Below are 21,678 nucleotides of genomic sequence, written 5' to 3'. Positions count from 1 at the left end.
CTGACACTTGCAGCAGTGTTTCAAATTTGTACCCTCACCCGACAGCCACAACAACACTTAGCAATGTTGCTGTTTAAGCATGAAAATGTAGAACTTCACTGATGACAGTAAGGAATGAAACATGGACTGTTAGAGTGCCAAAAACTGGCAAGTTCAGGAAGCAAATGCTTATGAGGTCCACATATTACATCACTGGTATGCACAGGTAACAGGGCATGCATGTCACTGAAGGTGGACTTACTTAGATTCCTTAGAATGGTGACTTGTGGAGATCAACCCAATTAAGGGCATATGAAGCAAGCTCTTTCATGTTAAGACTGAGATGTTACAGTGGCCAGAAATCGACATCTCGAGCTGACAACTCTTTGCACTCACAAATTTAGGGTACTTCTTAAGTATGGTCTGTTAGTATAGTCAGCAGAATATGACAGTAGTAAAAGTTTGATCTGGAAATGTTTCCACAGTTCACAATTAAGATTCAATTGCAAAACATGCTATAAAACCAGATATGAAGCACCAAACGTGCATTTGGGGAACTGTAGAGCTCTAGAGATGCAGGTTCTTGTCTGTCACAAGATTTTACCAGTCCATCAAAAGAATTAGGCAGACACAACTGAAGACAAGACAGTACCGGCACAGACAAGGTACTCCTTCAGTTAGCCAATCATCTTCAAAATGATTTCAGCAAATTAAATTACCAATAAGCAAATATTACTATTCTATAAACATCTAAACAGTAAAAGCACTGGTAATGTATACAGTTCTGTGTTCTTAAAACTGCTGCTTCAATAAAATGACATCTGTCTTGCTTCTTCACTGACAATGGTTTTAAACAGAGCCCATAATCTTAACTACTGGAAAGCATTTATGAAAAATAAAGGCAGTACAACAGTATATGGATAACGTATGACAGTTAAGTAACGACCTGCTGTCAATTAGTTTTCTTCTTCAAAACAAAAGGCAGATTAATGATGGATTCAACAAGTAAAATCCAATGACCACTGAATTTTCTGTTTCCAAATGCTAAATGAAAAGGGTGGAAACTTACCAAACTGTACATATAAATGCATTTTACTAGCACAGATAATGCTGTTTTATTATCAGTACCAGGCAGTCAAAGTCATTTAAGTGTAACAATTGCAGGTTGCTGTGGAGCTGGCAAGGTTAAAAATCTTAGGTGTAGTTAATTTAAGGTCCAATTTAATCTTAAGGAAATGTCCAAGGTATGGGGAAACAAAGGCTTAATGCAGATACTTACCATTTACTATATTTGTTTGTATAACAGTGGTTCATCTCCGTCTTAAGCCCCTTATTTAATAAAATGTACAAAACTATCTCAGACCTGTAGGTATTCAATGCTTTGTTTCACTTCACAGTGTATCAAGCACCAGTGTTTGTATTGTTTTCAGACATTTCAATTTGAATAAAAAGAAAAAAAATGTTTGATAATTAAGAAACTATACTCACAGGACACACAAAAGTAAGAAAAAAAAAATATATAAAAGGATGGAATCCATGAACGTCCATGAATGTAAAGGATGGAGTTTGCAAATGCAATAAATAAAAACAAAGTAAAACAGTTATAATGTACATGGAAAACTGTGCACATCAGATTTTATAAAAAAGTATATTCAGACGCACATCCGTTTATAAATGATTGTTAGGAAAATTATATAAAACAATGAATACATAAAAAGTGTCAGGAGTATTTATCAGGGTGCGAAATTCCATAGTAGCCAGATGCCCATGACAAGTTGAAATCTTCCTGGCAGCATTCAACAGGAGAGAGAAGTTTATAAAAGCATGTTCAAGCACAGAAGAATCTCCAAGGATGCAAACAGCATGGGCAGGTGGAGTATTCTGAATTTCATACCCCAGTCCATAGTATCCAGATATTCATGTGTTGTCCTCAGAAAGATTCATCATTCACTACGGACAGGTCACCCTTAGGTGTTGAAGAACGTGATGATCCTTTGTCTGTGCTCTCAGATCCAGAGCAGCTCTGGTTCTGTTGTTCTGACCCTGCACTGGAGGTCACTGTGGAAGATGATGTGGAGGTTGATCGTGTCTTTTCTTTAAAGTCTGTGATGATTACTGTGACATTCCCCACTGTAACTGCAAGCTGCTGTGCAGTACTTCTGTCCACATTTTTCAGTCTGGGCCTACGCAAAACAGAAGACTTTTAAAACTGATCACAGTATTACAGACTGTCTGTATCTAATAAGCAAAAATATAACTTAATGTAGGCAAATTAAAGTAAAGCATGATTCTTAAAATATGAATTCTTAGAACTGCAGTCACATGCAGAACATAACCACCATCTTGTAACCCCTATTCAAAGTGCATACAGACAAACAAAGCAAAGCAGAATGGACAAAGCAATACGAGACAGACGAGTAATCTAAGCTATACATAACCTAAACCAACAAAATGTCAGGCAAAAACTAATACACAAAATTTGCAGTTCCCCTCCAAATTAAAAAAATATGTTCTTAATTATTTAGATGATAGGTAAGAAACCCTTCTGTAGTGGACAAATTGGAATTTTTCTTGATTTCCCATTTTGTAAATTTCCAAAAGCTATACTTCTGAAATCTCTACAGCTGTCATGCCTGCCATATGGTGATTTAAAAGCACTGGACTAGGACAGCGTGTTCCTTCCCTGTTCTCTCCCATTCAGGCATGTTGCAAGGAATGAGTGCAGCATGAAAGACAAACATAAAACTACACACCTACTTAGAAAAAAATTCCATCAACTGTTGCTGCATGGTGAAGCCATTCAAACAAAATGGGGATTGCAGGAGTATAACAGCACTCACTGCATAAGTCCCTATTGTGGATCAACGGTTATATCACACTTGAAGGGCTTTAAGTGGCAGAAAACGCTAAGATGAAGTTCAAGCGATTGAGATTGACTAGTACCAGAGAAAGACCAAATGGCAAGAGACAAATTCTGAAGCCCTGAGGTAACAAAGGGTTGGCTCCCAGAACCAGGATCTAGGAAATGCTTGCTGAAGATATGGACCATCAATGAAGTGGTTTGGCACAAATATCCAAAATGGAAGTATGCTTGAAACAAGCACCAGAAGCATCCCTGGTATAACCGTCTCTGACAGCAGTACTTTTTAATAGGCAGCTAACCCCTTGCTGAAAGTTAATACAATGAACAATTAACATGTATAAAAACAAAGGGGACAAACTACTCTTGTCTTATTGTACTCAATTAGTCTCTATATAGAATCTAAGCTAGTGAAACACAACCCAAGTATGAAAGGGTCTTTCTAGTAAATTCTGTCTCTGGAACGAAAACAGGAATGCATGGAATGGTTTTCACTTTCAGAAGGAAGCATAGGTTATTCCTAATGGGCATCCAATCTTTTTGAACAGGTTTCCCCACAGATAAGGATTCCATCTTTGAGATCCTAAGGGCAGAGATAATGGCCACCAAGAAAAGCAGCTTCCAAGACACAAATAGCAGCGATACACTAACCAGGTGGGCAGGCCTGTGAATCAAATTTCAAGTCACAACTACAAGAAACAAACAGAAGAAAGGTTCTTCAAAGTAATTGAAAATGTAGAACTCCTTCAGGATGTACTTAACTAGCTGGTGCTGTGTTACGGTTACTCCCAACACATGGTTAATGGTACAAAGATGTTAGGAAAATGTACCCTGACTGTAGAATAACTCAGAACCAAGCCAACTAGATGCCTGAAACAAGTCAGCATACCTATAGTCTAACAGTATAACGTGACACATAAGCCTCTCAATCAGAAGAGAGAAACTCTTCCACTCGGCAGAATATGTCTGATGAGTAGAAGTCTTTCTGGCACTTTCAAAACACCAACAAGACTCCTGCAGGAAGATTAAGTTGAACCAGCCACTTGTCATGAGGTGACTTCCTGACTTCCACTGTGATGACTTTATACACTGCAATAGATCAGAGAGAGCCTGAAACAGCAATAGGAACAAGGATGAGTTTTGGTCTTCTCTCTCAATTCTGTAATGACAGAAAGAAAAAAAAAAGACTGGGGAGGAATAATCTTATCTTCCCCTGCCATGAGGGGAAGAAATGAGTCAACCATCAACTCCTCACTTCCCTGCTGAACCCAGCAAACTAAAAGGACTGCATTTTGATAGGTGGCAGAAATATCAGTCTCCTGGCTGCCTCAGTGCATGACTATGTCCAGGGACACCTTGTAGGCCATGCAAAGATCACCTCTCAGAAGTCTGTATGATACAGAGTAAACAGAGGCGGCTTTGAGGCTATCAGCACAGGACATTGTGTTACTCCCTGTATTCTTTTTGCAAGGCACCTTTGTGGATGCTCCAGATGCTGCATGTGTCCAGTCAGGCACATAGTGACAGGGGAATAACACACTACGATGGATCTGATCAGAGTAGAGCACAGTGGTATAATGATTGCTCTGGACCTAGATGCCATGTCCTTACTTATAAGTTGAGCAACATAGAAGGATTTTCTTACTGCTTTGGACACATTTTGGTCAAAGGCTAGGCTACTATCCACACAAGTTCTCAGATCCCTGACAAGTGAACTTTTAGGGGTATTTTACTGATGATGTAGGTAGCCAGGGCGGCCAACTTCCTAAAAGGTACTATAATGCATTTTTTGGCATTGAGTTTTAAGCCATAACTTTGGTACCAATGGTTTGCCTATGTTAGATCTTTATGATGGATTTTCTCGTCTTGGGGGAATTCAATGACCGCTCCCAGTTTTCAATTATCTGCAAACCTGGTCAGCCAGAGGCCTTTAACATTGGCTTTGATCTCCAAGAAGCCAGAGGAGGAGGCCAAGCACAAAGCCCTGAGGGACTTCACTGGTGACTTGCCACTTTGCGGAGGTGGCCTCACCAATCCTAACCTCATGGGTCCAATCAGTGAACCAACTAGCTATCTAGCATGTTACAAAAGGGTTTATGCCTAGTTCCATAAGTTTGTTGACAATGCCCGAGTCAGGTACTATATCAAATGCTTTCTCCCTCATCTATTGCCTTAGTGACCTTTTCAAAGTATTTCAACACATTCAGTATGTATGACTTCCATTTGACAAAGCCAAACTGCGAGGGATCCAGTGTCTGGAGGTCTCCTATATCCTTGTTGATTATTTCCATGGCTTTGCAAATAAGACTAGTCAGACTAATGGGTCTGTAGTTTCCAGGATCTGTTGAAGGTCCTCCCTTATGAAGGGGAAAGACCACCACAGTCCTCTCTTCTCATACCAAAAAGCGTGTTTTAAGACTACAGTTAAAATCAGGTCTCCAAGAGGGACTGATAAGTCATACTTTAGACTGTTTAGGAGGCATTTCAGGATGTTAGCAGGGCCCACGGAGGTTGTGTTCTTGGCTTTAGCAAGTAGATGCTCTCTAGTTAAAGTTGGAGGAATTATATTTGGTGGTGTTTCTTGGGGGACGGTTGGGGTGAGGAGTAAAGTTGGAATTGAATTTGACCTCTAACAGGTTTGCTGCAGCACCAGGTTCAGTGAATGTGACAAAATTAACCATGAGTTCAGCACATTACTGTGTGCAGTTCTTGAGGTTTCTGACATGGCTGAAGGCAGACTTGTGGTTATCTTTCACCTGAGAGGCTATCAAACTCAAAGCTGGCTTTGATTGATCTAATAAACCTATTATATATAACAGCTGTCTAGTTTGATGCGAGTGTTTTTATATTCATTGTGCAAGGGATTTTTTTGGCTTCACACATCTGCCACTAACCTGGTCCATCTCCTGACTGCTCATTCACTACCTACAGGGTGAGGACCAATCATGGCACAGTTGTCATCCATCCAATAAATACAACTTCAGACAAACGCAAGATACTTTAATAAAACAACAAAGCTTTTGGATTACAAATCCCTTCATCAGTGTTAGAATACCTATACTGAATTCTAAAACCTTAAATAGTCAATTAAACAGTCACATGACAACAGCCAGCCTATAAACACAAAAATATACAATAAAATTTAACTACTTTAAAATTGTTTCTACGTATAAAAAGTATATATTAAATATACATAATAACATTCATAAAATCATTCATTATCTTATTTCTTTCTGCTTTTTAACTAATATTGGTTTAATAGTCAGTGCATTATTTAGTCCTGGTTTCATATCAGCTCTCAATCTAATTATCCAAGTATATTCTCTATTCACAAGAACATTGTTTAGGTCCCCACCCCTAATCTGCATATGTACTCTGTCTATTACTCTAAATTTAAAGTTATGAGCACTTCCATGGCTGTTATCATGTGACTGTTTAATTGACTATTTAAGGTTTTAGAATTCAGTATAACTATTCTAACACTGACAAAGGATTTGTATTCCGAAAGCTTTGTTGTTTTATTAAAGTATCTGGCGTTTGTCTGGAGTTGTATTTATTGGATTTGAGCACCTGGCTACAGTTTCAGCTTTATCACTGTCCTGACCTTATTTTCTTGTAACATTTGTCATCCAAATAGCCATCAAGGAATTTGGTTGTTAGCTCCTACCTACCCCACATATACTCAGTAGTGAACCTTAAGCTGAGCATGCAATGGGTATAGTGCTGGTATGCCACTCACCTTCACATTCGAAGCAACGCCAGAGACATCCTTGCCCCCTTGGAGCAGACATCTCTGTAAATTCTCCATTCTTCACCAAGCACAATGTATGAGAACCCCTGGACATGCACACTCCTCTCCCTCCTTTGCTCCTCCAGTGCCAGAGTTGCTAACTGAAACCCAATCCCCAGGATGCAGTCAGGTTTCTATGCTCTATGGTACAGAGCTGAAGGACTGCTTCTTATTTTGGAAAAAGAGGATTGATATAGAAGGGGGGAAACTAGTGGGATAAGGACATTCCCACAGTAGTCTACACCTATCATTTCTTCTGGAGGTCTTTAATAGGTCCTGCAAGGTCTGCTCAAATAATACCTTACCACAAAAGGGACACTATTAATGGCTTATCAAAAAATGTCTTGAAGGAAGGCAAAATCAGATTTGGCCACACCTTGATATAATTAGCTTACATAAGGTTTAATCAACTGAGGAAGACAACCATAAGAGTCTTTTTCAGAGCCTCTTTTTGATGGTGCACTCAAGGAGATTTATCAGCTTTTCCACCTGTTTTACAAAGGGGGAATGGAACTGGAATGGGAGAGACACAGAGAACCTAAACGATGAAGGGAAATACTCTTTTGACACCACTTCCACAACTTTGAATTACTTATTCAGTAGCACGTGAAAAAGTGATGTGGTCTCTGGGACTTAAAGAAATTACCCAGGAATTTATCTCAAGCTGGGATGTCACTACTCTATTCCAACAGAAATTTATGGAGGGCGTCCACATTTCTCAGCAGCAAAGGGAGTAGAACATGGTAATTATAATGCTGGATCTTTTCATTCACATCTGTCTAATAAGACTCGTCTTGGGCTGCGCGACCAAGTAAAATTAATGTCCCAGACTCAAGCCCCTTTAAGAATCCTTTTGCTCATCATACCCTAGTGTGTGGAATTGGCTCAGATCAATTTTGGCTCCAAATGTGGAGAGAGATCCAAAGCAGAGTATTGCAGAAATGGAACCAACCTTCACTTCTTACAAAATGACAATATGGAAGAGGGATAGGAGGATTGTTGTATCAGATGGCTGTGAATTAAAGGATCCAGTATTATGGTAAATGCATAACTATGATATTCTGTTCATTCCATCTGCCTGATCCAACTTATGGGTCAGAATCCAAAGCTAAAAAAACACTTGGGTGACATCATAACAGCAGACCCTTGAGGACAGGGACTCTGTGACAGTAACCATGACTCACCTTATAACTGTCCAAAAATTGATCTGATGGTCAGGGATCTGGGAAACTATGCAGATAATGAACTGCCTTTTACCACCATGCATCCGCTGTCGTAAGGAAGTCCTTTTTCACTGCACAGTTTATATCTAAACGTACTGCATCCAGATCCAGGAATTCAACTGTTCCACTGTACTCCCTTATTAGGCCAGTCATTAACTACAATACCCCCTTTGATATGTAAGTGTACACACCCATTAAAATGCCAGGTTTTTGTGATGTAAAAAAATGAGACCACAATAAATCATTCCAATTTTTTTCCCACCTTTAATGTGACCTATAACCTGTACCACAGGTCAAATGACTGATACTTGGATTTCCTAAACCAGAGTGATTTGGGTTTTTTTTAGTTCTTGCGGTAAGATTTTTTGGGGGTCTTAAATTTCAATCCAACAGCAGAACATGTTTTGTCATCTTGCTCACAGTTCTGCATTCCTTCATTTACAAATGGACAAAACAAGTATGACCCCAAAATAAGAGGCACTTGCAAAGGATGCCTTAAAGCTGTCTGCAAAATCAAATACGCACAGCCAAGCTTGATGTCTGCAGTCCTGGCTGCTCTATCAGCTGCACTGTGCTTGAGACACATGACAAGCTTGATAATCCTAAGCACCACGGTCAGCAAAATCTGCAACTACTTCCTGGAATCTTTTCAGAGGAGCAAGTGCTCGAAGCACCAAATCCCACTGAAAAATGATTCATGTTAGTGGCACAGTTCAGGGCCCTAACAGCAACAGTGCTCTAAGCATTCAGCTGATTCCATAATTTGTCTGGAGTCCTAGATTTCTTATAGGGTGGATGGACAGTAGCTGCATCCTCAGTCAACTCCTTTTTAATAGCCAATGCCACAATAATGGAATCTACATATGAACTCTTGGATCAATGTGGCCTGTTTGGGGGGGGGGGTCTTACGAATTTTGTCCAGCTTGCAAGGTATCGACTGATACATGTCAGACTCCTAACAATAATTAATTTGTCTGCTGGGGGAGACCACCCAAGAAGTAGTGTGTGCCAAGCAGTAGTCAAACAGAAGCTGTGTGTGTGTGTGTGTGTGTGTGTGTGTGTGTGTGTGTGTGTGTGTGTGTGTGTGTGTGTGTGTGTGTGTGTATCTCCACTCTCGCATAATCTTGAGGATTTCACAGAAAGTGGTGTCTTCCAGAGGAGATGGGGGCCTCTTCAGCCTTGTAACTGGTGTGAGAACTGACCATCTCTGATGAGAAGTCAATCTACTTCGTCCCTTCTTGAAATGTCATGCGTCTGTGTCTGTGACCTGACACCACAGAGGACTCTTACTTGCTGCCGAATAGTAGTTTTAAGGCCTGACCATCAGCTCTAACTGGATGAATGCTGCAGCAGAGATATGAAAGAGTGGGAATCAAACCAGTAGAAGTCTGCATGTCTACTCTCAGTGGAGATTAAATAATCCTCCCCATAACCTGAAAAGCCATACCAACCTCATCCGGATCAAAGGAACCTGCCTTGGATGCCAGATCTTCTCTTCCCAGGGGAAGAAACAGGTGCTAGTGAAGAAGGTAGCTGCAAAGTAGAAAAGGTGGACAGTTTTCAGGAAGGGATCAGAACCAAAGACTCACAGGCCAAGGTCTCAGACACCTACAAGGGTGCCATATGACTCCGCTGCAATGAAGGTGCCATAACAGACACAACGTTGAGTCGACAGCCCTGTCTCCTGCAATCTTAGAGTTGATTGTGTTGGATCAGATGCCCTGAATGCCAAGCCTGATAGCTGGCATGGAAAGGAACAGACCTCTGATACAGCATTTGCTGAGAAGCCACTACTATCATCAAGACCTGCACTAGGGTAGGAGCTAATACAGGGGATGCTGAACCAATACTGAATGGGAAAGAAGGCCTCCCATCTCAATATGCGCCTTCAAGAATGACCTCATCATGCAATCTCATTTGTGCTCTGGATGTTCTTTAAGATTCGATGGAGCAAAATGATGACACAGAAGATACCTCTCTCTAGCCACACAATTCCCTGACACACACGCACACGCGCACACACGCGCACACACACACACACGCGCACACACACACACGCGCACACACACACACGCGCACACACACACACGCGCACACACACACACACACACACACACACACACACACACACACACACACACACACGCACACACACACACACACGCGCACACACACGCGCACACGCACAAACTTTAGTAACAAGTATCCAACTACCACCTAAATAGGTAATCTAAATGTTTAACAGTTATATAAGACTACACTTATTTTTTGTTAAAAAAGTAAAAGTAAACAGCAGTGATGGCATTAACTGCTCAATACCAAGAAGGGAAGAGAAACAGTTGAGAAGGGCTCCACCATTAGAAAGGAAGGGGCTAAGATTAAGAATGACAAGTTTTAGATAAATTGCTTACTAAATTTAGAGAAGGAGCACTGAGCTTTCACTGAGAGCACAATCCATGTCTGGTTACAATGGCAGCAAATGAGATCTGAGGTACTTCTACACACCAGGGGCAAGATGGGAAAAGAATTCATAACAGTCTTGAGGCTGGAGCACTAGTTTTATCAGACTGGATATGACAAGCACCTCAAAGGCCCATAAGTCAGACTGAACGGACAGAATGAACAGAATCCAGAGAGATTTCCAGGCTGCAAAGATGTCATCCTTAAGGAAACACTACTCAGAATGATAATCTAAGGTTATCTGTCTTTTCCAAGCCAAAGGTTTCGCTGTTTCTTGGACAAGGCAGAAAAGCAGCAAACCAGTTCCATAGCAGATTTTGTAATCCTGAGACTCTCCTTCAAATGAGGGATTATTGCAAATGGATCTACAGCAAAAGGATGACTCATTATCTCTATCTCTGATACAAGAGTCTCTGGACCCCTTTAATTGGTTTCCTAGGGGAAAAATAGGGACAGCGATTCTTACCTAGCCCTAGCTCCATTAAACCTCACTCAAAATACAGAACAAAGGACAGATGAGACAGCTCATGCTAGATGCAGTGCCTGGTCCTAACAGGCTTGCACAGAGCCTGGCACTGGCACCAAGCAACACTGCTCTTTGACACAAGTAAGCTCAAGTCCCACCAGATGCATTGCAAACGTACGTCTTCCCTCACCTGAGGACAGGCCAGAAAAATGCATCCTCCTGGTCATCAATCCTCTGCTGTGCAATTCAAGGGATCATTTTGTACTAGTAGGCATGATAAAGCATCAGACACTGAATGTGATGGCAGGACTGACTAATACCAGGTACTTCATGGGAAACAGCACGACACCATTGGAAGTGTTCACAACGACACTTGACAGGAATGCACCTCTCATGTTACTCTGCAGGCAATGGGTTCCAGTTTGAGCCTTTGCTAGTCCAGAAACAAATTTTTGATTCATGCGGCATGAGAGTTAGTCTAATTGACAGCCTTCTTACGAAAATGCTTTAGCTGAAGTCAACTTCAGATCTCTTATCTTCTTCAATCACCCTGGGGAAGAATGAGAAAGGACAGTTGTGTACACTTACCATAAATGTAAATGTTAGAGTGTACTCACTGTTGCAGTCATTACATTTGGGTTATCTGCTTGTAGGTAGCCCTCAGCCGGCCTGATTATCAAAGTCTTGGGTCCTGCATTGGTTGATGTCTCTTCTATGATCTTCGTGTTTCACTGTTGCAGACATTACATTTGGGTAGATTCCCAAAGCTAAGGAAGGGGAGGAGGCAATTAGAGAGCATTAGGACCAGCTATTATGCCCTGCAAGACTGCAGTGGCAAAACCAGCTCTGGATTTAGAAAAAATAGGCAAGTGGTAATGCTTGGTGAAGGTATGAACAGAACTCCAGGTAGCAGCTTCTGGGATGTCCCTGGTAGGAACATCTCTGAGTAAGGCTGTTGAAGTAGATGCAGCCCTGGTGGAATGTGATCTTATCGCCTGTGGGGTAGGTTTACCATGGTGCTTATAGCAGAAATGAATGCAATGGCCTATCCACTTAGAAATGGTTTGCTTTGAAATGGCCTTCCCCTCTGCCCCTGCAGAAAAGCCAACTAGCAGCTGTTCAGTTTTCCTGAGAGGCTTCGTCCTGTCCAAATAAAATTTAAGTTGTCTGTGCACATCCAAAGAGTGCAGTATTCATTCTTTTGTTCTGTGGATTAGAAAAGAAGGTTAGCAAATTAATGGACTGATTAAGGGCCACATTGGATGCTACCTTGGGCATAAAGGAAGGATTGGTCCTGAGGGACACCCTGTCTGCATGAAGATGATGAAGGGCTCCACTGCCATGAGGGCCTGTAATTCAGACACTCTTCTTGTTGAAGTGATGACTAGAAGGAAGGCTGTTTTCCAAGAAAGGAATTTCAACTTTGCAGTTGCAGCTGGCTCAAAAGGAGGTAGAGTGAGCTTTTCCAATACAAAGATAAGGTCCCAGGCTGGCGTAGGGGCTCTCCCGGGTGGTCTTAAATTTTTGGCCCCTCTGAGGAATTGCTTCAGCAGGGGGTGAGAGAAGAAGGATGGCTCAGTATTATAATGTGCTGAAATGGCTGAGGCATGAATATTAATAGAAGAGAAGGAAAGGCCCTTGTGAAGCATCTCTGTTAAGTATTGAAGAATATGCGGTAAGTTGGGCACTGTTGTGCCCATCCCCGGAGTTTGGCTCCAGGAACAGTATCTTTTCCACTTTTCAGCATAGGATTTTCTACTACTCCTTGCCTCCAGAATGACATCCAGCGCTTGCTTACTGAGGGATGGTATTGGAGAGCTCAGGTAATTAGCCAGGCTGCAAGGTTCAGGGTTTGAAGCTGGGGGTGCAGAATCTAGCCCTCCTGCTGGGACAGCAGGGAAGGGGTCTGAAGCAGGTGCCATGGTTCCAGCAGTGACATACTGCGCAAGAGGGGTATCTGTATTGGCGTGGCCAGTCTGGTGCAATGAGTATTGTCCTTGGTTTGTCATGTTTGATCTTTAGTAGAACTTTTGAGAGGAGAGGCAGAGGGGGAAAGGCATAAAATAAGAGGCTTTCCCAGGTGAAGGACAGGGCATCCACTTTCCAAGCTTGTCTGTGGGGAGTCCCTGTGCAGAATTTGTCCAATTGGTAGTTCTGAGGGAAGGCAAGCAGGGCTATCACTGGGCTCCCCCATTTGTTTCTCAAAATGTTGAATATCTTTGGTTCCAGTTTTGACTCATGTGGGTCCATGAGATTTCTGCTTAGGTCATCTGCCAGTGAATTTAGCTTGCCTGGCAGGAACTGAGTTTGTAGGTGCACTTGATAGCTAGTCTGCAGAGAGGGTATGAGTGAGTTTCCCCCTGCTTGTTTATGTACCACATAACAGTGGTGTTGTCTGTCTTTACCAGCTGCCCTGGAAAAATGTGGTCCTTGAAGGCTGTCAGAGAATTCTGTACAGCTAACATTTCTTTTTGATTGATATGCAAGTGCATTTGACTCTGGTTCCATTTGCCCTGAATGCACTGTCCTGCCAAGTGAGCCCCCCATGCACAGTCTGATGCGTCTGTTGTTAGGGTTTGGGCAGCAGGGGGTAGAATGAATGTCAGTCCCTTATTGTGGTAGCAGGCCTCTGCCCACCAATGGAACTCTGTCTTTATACAAGGAATGATAGGAATCATTGATTCCAGGTCCTGAGAATGTTGACACCATAGGCTTTTTAGATACCACTGTAATTTCCTCATATGCAGTCTTACATATGGAATTAGTAGGATGCAAGAGGCCATGAACCCCAGGGCTTACAGTATTTTCCTTGCAGATAGCTGGGTCTTTGTGGCCAGTAGTTTGAAGTAGGCTGATAAATAAACTTGTTTGTCTGGCGTTAGGTAGGCCCATCTGGGAAGTTGTGTTTGCTCCCAGGAATACAATTTGTTGGCAGGGTACTAGGTGAGATTTCTTTTCTTTTATGGTGTACCCCAGAGAGGTTAGCAGTTTCTTTACAAATGCCAGATGATTTAATAGTTATGTCCTGGCTTTCTGCCTGAATTAGACAATCGTCCAGGTATGGGTATGGGTATATTTGAAGATTTCTTTGCCTGCAGAATGCAATGACTGGAGCTAGGCACTTTGTGAATACCCTGGGCGCAGTAGATAAGCCAAAGGGCAGTGCAGAGAACTGATAGTAGTGCATGTAGTCTGCTCTGAAGCGTAGATATTTTCTGCAAGATTCCCTTATTGGGGTGTGCAGGTAAGCTTCCTTTAAGTCCAATATTACCAACCAGGCATTTTTGCCAAGCATGGGAAGCAGCTGATGAAGAGAGCATTTTGAATTTTGGGATTACCAAAAAGGTGTTTAGGATAGACAGGTCCAAGATAGAACACCAGGAGTTGTCTTTTCTGGGTACCAGGAAAAGCCTAGAGTAAAAACCTTGTCCCCATTCCTCTGCTGGGACAGGCTGAATAGCCCTGATACTTAGAAGAGAGAGAACCTGCTGTTGAGCATCTGCCCGCTGATTTGTTGGTAGGTCTGGCCAACTGTTTGGGGTTGGTAAGGTGTGGAAGTGGAATCTGCATCCTTTGGAAATTATATTTAAAACCCATTTGTCTTGGGTAATGAGTTCCCAGTTTTTTGCATGCAGGGAGATCTTTCCCCCTAAAGGAGCATTCAGTTGAGCGGGGCTTGTAAGATTTAAGGTTAAGTCATTGTGACAGTTTACCATAGGGGGGTGTCTTACTACTTCCAGCTTTGGAAGTGGGAGCCCCCCACTGCTTAGGCCTGCGAGTACCTTTAGACTGTAGCCTAGGTGGTCTGCTGTTCCTGGGTTTGGACTGAAAAGGCCTGGAAGACTCTTAGAAGGCCAATGCCTACTAAATCTGGGAGGCTGCGCTTGCAGGAAATCCTTTAACAGTCTGCATAGATTTAGCTATTTCCTACATCTTTTTAAGTACTTCTGCTTTGTTGCCAAACAGGCGATCTTGGTTTAAGGGAGCATCCAGTAATTTAACTTTAACATGATCTGGCAAAGTTTGCCCCTTAAGCCAAGCATGCCTTCTAAGAACAGACCCAGTGACAGCAGCCCTGCAAGATGCCTCTGAGGAGTCAAAACCACATTCTAAAGTAAGTTTACCAACTTGTTGAGCAGAATGCATTAAATCTTGTAATTCTTTATTTTCAGCACAGTCAGGAATCATCATTTTATGTTGTAGTCCCATAACATGCTGCTGATACTTTAACATATGAAACTGGCAGTTTATGGCCCTAATGGCAGTTTAAGGCCCTAATGGCCAAAGTAGCAGACATGTATACCTTCTTACCCAATCTGTCCAGGGCCCTAGAATCTCTATCAGAGGGGGGTAGGGTTTTTGGCAGTAGTAGCCTTAATGCCTTTGGGTCCCTGTGAAATGGTCTCTGGGTCCGCAGTAGGATTCTTAAAGAGGAACTTGTAAGAGTCAGGTACTCTGTAATACCTGTCAGTTTTCCTGGGAGCCGGAGGTAAAGTGTCTGGGGCCAGGCTAGATTCCAAGAAGACATCATCTACAATGTCCAGTACAGGAAAGATAGCTAAAGGCCTCTGTTGAGGTAGGAGTATGAATTCCCTAAGAATGTTTTTGAAGTGAGAGTAATCCTGGCTTTCCCAGTGAAAATGCTCCCTAAGAGTGTGCAAAGTTTCACCAAAAGAGAAATCATCTGGAGGGAAAGCAAAGGGAATGGAGTCCTCTGCATCAGAATCCTCATAGGTAGATAAGGGCAAATCCTGGTCATCAGAAGAAACAAATTTCAGAATCCTGATGAGAAGAATCAGAAGGAAAATCAGATCTAGGTCTCTTAGAGGGAGAAGGCTGGTTTCCCCTAATTAGAGTAATAAGGTCTCAGCCATTCTCATCATTTGTTTTTTAGGCATATGGGCCTGACATAGCAGTTTGGACGTCGGTTTTCTAGGCGTGGATCGAGTTTTAGGCCTTGAAGAAGAAGATGGCGTTGGTTTGATATGCAAATCAGTAGGCCTGAATGCACCCCCAGAAGCCGGTGTCTGCACAGTGGCTCCGGCCTCATCCAAGGTAGAGACATCTGCAGATTCCATAGTTGAAGCATCTCGTGGCATACGAATGGGTCTCAGTAGAGGCCTGAGAATCTAAAGTAGCGGGTATCAGGGGCTGTGAAAGCACCTCACTGAGTACCGGCGAAATGGCTTAACGGAAGCGTCGTCATCTCTGTATCTTTACGTTTTTTTCAGAATGTCGGTAGTCGGATGGCTTACCAAAGCCATTTCTGGATAATTAAACATAGTACCGAAATAGTTTGATGTGAAAATAAACAGACTATGAATAGTTCGAGGATTGAATAAGGCACAAAACCGACAGAGGGATGTTGTGGTCTGGGCCTAAGCAAGGAATGCAGTACGAATGAAAATCTTTATGAGGTATTTGCTTTCCACAAGTAAAACAATTGTTAACTTTTACTGACACTGGTTTAGAGCAAGAAAAAGGATCCCCAACTGGGTACTTAGCTTTTTTGAAGACTTCGGTTCTGAAACTCGAAAACGAAAATTTCAGGAGTCGGCCAACCGGCACTTGCAAACTGCTTTTGCTTCGGGAACTGCATGGCAAGAAAGACCGATGTAATGGCTTTGGCTGCAAGCTTTATACCCCTGACTACCTGACATCATGGAAGAAGAGACAGCAACCGATGCAGGACCCAAGACTTTGATAATCAGGCTGGCTGAGGGCTACCTGCAAGCAGATAACCCAAATGCAATGACTGCAACAGTGAAACACGAGGAACATCAATTTGTGGGGAACATCTTGCCAGTATGTGATAATCTGTGGCAATGTTTCATACTGTACTGCACTCTGACAACATAAAAAGTGAAGATATGAGTTTTGACATGTTGACAATTTATAAGAATTGAACAAGGGAACTTTTCAAGTGCAAGACTGAACTGCACATTTTGTAAATGCTGGAGAGGAAATACAATTGTGTACAAACTCACCATAATAGCAAATGTTCAAGTAAGTCACTGTTGAAGTAATCTTAATTACTGAGATTCTGTTAGAACTGTCCCAGTTTTTCTGGCCCAACTTCAAGAGCTCAAAGTCTTCCTTCCTAGAATCAGCAGACACCCCTAAAGATGCTCCCAGTGTAAAGTTGGAATCCATCTGTGTCATCTTGGAGCTTTATTTATCAAAAAAAGAGTTGCAGAAGTCCTCGAAGTAGAAAACAGGACATGGCTGGGCTACAGCAAAAGACAGTAAAGGCAATGAAAGTCCCAACCTGCTCAGGAATTGTGGAGAGAAACCTCTTTAGCCAACTATCCAAACCTTAGCAGAACTAAGACCTTACACTGGCATGTGGGGAAAGCAAGGCTACTTGGGGGAGGGGGAAGGAAGTACCACATCGCACCTTAGGGTGTCTAAAATCCAAGGTAATAAACCAGAAGAGATGGTGGGAGGGATGTGGTACCGTAACACTAATCACCCAAAAATCTATTATTGTAACTTGTACATAAATGTACTACGTCCATAGTACATCACGGTTACAATAAAAGTACAGTTTTGTACCTACCATAAATGTAGATGTCCGATAGATATGCAACTGCAGTCATAACATATGGGTTGTCCTGCCTCAGGCAGCCCTCGGTCGGCCGGATTCCAAAGTCTGGGTCCGGCGTCGGCTGGTGTCGCCTCCTCTCCGACGTCAGAACGGCTGGAGTATAAAGGCATCGGCCGACGCAATCTTCTTCAGTGTTTCTTGCCCCAGATGCCAGGTGTCCTCCTAGGAAGGCTAAATTTGGTGAATGGATAAAGAATTCCAGACATGCACAACAGTAATAAACAGATGCACCATAGAGATACCCCCAGCTAATAGGAATAGGGGTAGTGGACCCATAAAGAAGGTTGCAGAGGGGTAGGAGGGTGGGAGAATCCGACTGCAGTTGCATATCTATCGGACATCTACATTTATGGTAGGTACAAAACTGTACTATGTCCTTCAAGAATGCAACTGCAGTCATAACATATGGGTTGAATACCATAGCCAAGCTGGGGGTGGTTGGAACTAAGAAAGTGAAGGTGTAGCTAAAATGCCCTGCAGGACTGCCGAAGCAAAGCCTGCTCGGGATCTGGAGTATAAAGGCAGATTGTAGTGCTTGGTAAATGTATGCACGGAGCTCCATGTAGCAGCCTCTAGAATGTCCTTTGTAGCCACTCCTCTTAGGAAAGCTGTGGATGTGGCTATAGCTCTGGTGGAGTGTGGCCTAATATTGGCTGGCACACCTTTTCCATGAAAAGAATAGCAGAATCTGATGCAGTGTCCAATCCATTTGGAAATTGTTTGTTTGGAGATTGCTTTTCCTTGTACTCCAGCAGCATAGGCTACAAGCAGTTGGTCAGACTTTCTGGTGGCCTTAGTTCTGTCCAAGTAGTAGCGTAGTTGTCTGTGTATGTCCAAAGTATGCAGCAGTGCATCCCCCCTGTTTTGAGGATTGGGGAAGAAAGTAGGCAGGTGAATGGCTTGATTTAGAGACACCCTGGAAATTACTTTTGGCATGAATGAAGGATTGGTTCTTAGAGAGACTCTGTCCTGATGAAAAATGAGAAAAGGAGGTACTGCCATGAGTGCCTGAATCTCCGAGACTCTTCTTGCTGATGTGATTGCCAATAGGAAAACAGTTTTCCATGAGAGAAATTGCATTTCTGAAGTTGCTGCTGGTTCAAAGGGAGGAAGAGTTAATTTTTCCAAGACGAAGTTGAGGTCCCATGCAGGTACTGGCGGTTTCCTGGGAGGTTTGATATTCTTTATCCCCCTTAGGAACGGTCTTAGCAAAGGATGTGGAAACACAGGTGGATCACAATTGTATTTTGCCGAGACTGCTGAGGCATGAATCTTTATGGAAGAATATGAGAGACCAGTATGAAACATTTCTGCCAAGTACTCCAATATCTGAGGTATACTCAATACTGTTGTATCCTGACCCCTGTTAGCATTCCAGATGATGAATCTCTTCCACTTGGCTGAATAGGTTTTTCTGGTGGAAGGTCTGCGTGCTTCCAGTAAGATCTCTTGAACTTTTTTGGAAAGAGAGATATCGGAAGGAGTTATGGTAACCTCCAGGCTGTCAGATGCAATGTTTTCTGGTTTTGATGAACCGTCCTGTAATTGTGCTGTGTTAGAAGCAGAGGCGATAGGGGCAGAGGCCACGGTTTGGTCCGAGTTATGCTCAACAGCAATGGGTACCAGTGCTGCCTTGGCCAGTCTGGAGCTATCAAAATGCCTGTTGGTTGTTCTGCTTTGATCTTCAGTATCACCTTGGTCAGCAGTGGTAGAGGAGGGAATGCATAAATTGTTAGGGACTTCCAGCTGAAGGAGAGAGCATCCGTTTTCCAGGCTAGAGGATGGTAGGTCCTTGTACAGAACTTTTCCAGATGATGATTCATGTGAGAAGCAAAGAGATCTATGTCCGGTCTTCCCCATGTCCTTGTTATTTGTGAGAAAATGTGAGGATGCAGCATCCATTTGTGTGGATCCAAGAAATTTCTGCTCAGCTTGTCCGCCAGTACATTTTCCTTGCCTGGCACAAACTGGGATTGCAGATGTATCTTCAGACTTAGGGATTTTTCCCAGAGAATCATTGTTAGTCTGCAGAGGGGATAAGAATGAGTGCCTCCCTGCTTGTTTATATACCACATAACAGTGGTGTTGTCTGTCCTTATTAGCAAATGTCCTTGTTGAAGTGATTTTTCGAAAGTCGTATCACTGCCAACATCTCTTTTTGGTTTATGTGCAGATGCCTTTCCCTTGGTGTCCATTGACCTTGAATGCATCTGCCCTCCATGTGCGCCCCCATCCATGGTCTGAGGCGTCTGTTGTAATCATTTGATCTGCTTGAGGTTTGTTGAAAGACATGCCTTTGTTTAACTGACTTGCTTGAGCCCACCACAAAAATTCTCTTTGCAGACATGGAATGAGTGGGATTACGTCCTCTAGGCTTTGGCTGTGTTGGGACCATAAGCTTTTTAAGTACCATTGCAGCTTTCTCATATGAAGTCTTGCCAAAGGTATCAGAAGAATGCAAGATGCCATGAACCCTAGGGCCTGCAGGATTTTCCTTGCAGTCAGCTGGGAGAGCTTTGCTAGGCCTTTGAAGTACTCTGGTAACTGCTGTTGTTTTTCCTCTGTGAGATAAGCCATCTGTGTTTTTGTGTCCAGTTTGGCGCCTAGGAAAATAATCTGTTGGGATGGCAGAAGTCTTGATTTCTGAATGTTGACTGTGTATCCCAAGGCCTGTAGTAATTGAATGACATGGTCCAAGTTTGCTATCAAGGTTTGCTTGTTGTCTGCTTGTATGAGGCAGTCGTCCAGGTAGGGGTATATTTGAATCCCCTGGAGTCTGCAGTGTGCCACTACTGATGCCAGGCATTTCGTGAACACTCTGGGCAGTAGATAAGCCAAACGGCAATGCTGAGAATTGATAATGCTCTGTCCCTGCAAGAAATCTGAGGCATCTTCTGCAGCTTTGTCTGACTGGGACATGCAGGTATGCCTCCTTGAGGTCAAGAGTGACCAGCCAAGACCCCTTGCCCAGCATGGGAAGGAGTTGCTGCAACGTCAGCATTTTGAACTTTGGCACAATGAGATAAGTATTTAGAGTAGACAAGTCCAGTATAGGTCTCCATTTGTTTTCCTTTCTTGGAACAAGGAACAGTCTTGAATAAAATCCCTGGCCTTGTTCCTGTGGAGGGACCTTTTCTATTGCTTTTATATTTAACAGCTTTGAAACTTGAATGAGTGCCTCTGCCCTTTGATGAAGTGGCAGGTTTGGCATGCCTTGTCTTATTGGTAAAAGTATGGAAGTGGAATCTGTAACCTTTGTCTATTAAATCCAGAATCCAGTTGTCCTTGGTTAAGATATGCCAGTTTTTTTGAGAATAAGGATAATTTTCCGCCCAAAGGTGCTTCTCTTTGAGCCTTTGCAGACGGTATGAAAGTCAAGTCATTGTGGTTGTCCTTGTGGTGCAGCTGGACTGCCTGCGCCACTTCTTTGATTTGGTGGTTGCCATTGGCGGCCCCTGCAGGAGCCTCAGTATTGCCCTCTGCCTCGGGCACGCCTGTTTTTTCCCCTTTGAAACTTGTCAGTGTCTGGAAAGGACCAATTCTTTGAAGGCCAATTCCTGCTGAATCTGGGTGGCTGAACCTGGAGGAAATCTGTGACTGTCTGTACTGACTTAGCTTTTTCCTCAATGGACTTCAACACATCTTGTGCATTAGCACCAAAAAGCTTCTGTTTTTCCAGAGGTGCATCAAGTAACTTTACTTGAACATGGTCTGGCAGTGGCTGTTCTTTTAACCAAGCATGTCTACGTATAACAGCCCCAGTCATAGCCGCCCTACATGAAGCCTCCAATGCATCATAACCACACTGAAGAAAATGATTGCTAACCTGCTGAGTGTTATGTACTAGATCCTGCAATGCCTTTCTATCAATAGGCCCAGGAGAGGCTAGCTTTTTCTGTAAATCATCCAGTAAAAAATCCTGGTGCTGAAACATATGAAAAAGGCAGTTAAGTGACCTCATGGCCAGGGTGGTAGAGGTATAAATTTTTTACCCAATCTCTCCAGGGACCTAGCTTCCCTATCCGCTGGCAGTGGATTCTTGGCTGTGGAAGTAGCCACTCCCTTGGGGCCCTGTGAAACAGTTTCTAGATCCACAGAATGGGCCTTAAAGAGATGTTTGTGGGTGTCAGGGACCCTATATCATCTGTCTGGCTTGACAGGAGCAGGAGGGAGAGAATCAGGGTTAGCATTGAAGTCAGAGAAAACATCATCCAGGACATCCATAACTGGAGGGATAGCTAAAGGTCTGTGCTGGGGTAGCTTGAGGAAGGTACGTAGCCTTTTCCTGGAATC

At 42.9% G+C, this 21,678-nt stretch overlaps 1 protein-coding gene across 2 annotated transcripts in view; it reads right to left on the bottom strand.

The window, feature by feature from the left end:
- Positions 1-1,065: 1,065 nt before the first annotated feature.
- LOC122807054 (RING1 and YY1 binding protein) overlaps positions 1,066-21,678 on the bottom strand; it is a 336,417-nt gene continuing 315,804 nt past the window's right edge. For both annotated transcript variants that reach the window (XM_044077977.1, XM_044077976.1), the window contains one exon: positions 1,066-2,162. In XM_044077977.1, coding sequence (XP_043933912.1) covers positions 1,910-2,162 — 253 coding nt within the window. In that variant the 3' untranslated portion in view covers positions 1,066-1,909. The remainder of the gene's footprint in view (positions 2,163-21,678) is intronic.

Source organism: Protopterus annectens, chromosome 7.part0, assembly GCF_019279795.1.
Source record: "Protopterus annectens isolate FY-2018-M chromosome 7.part0, PAN1.0, whole genome shotgun sequence".
NCBI classification, from domain to species: Eukaryota; Metazoa; Chordata; order Ceratodontiformes; family Protopteridae; genus Protopterus; species Protopterus annectens.
Note: the sequence above shows the minus strand (reverse complement) of the source record. Positions and strands in the feature narration are given on the sequence as shown.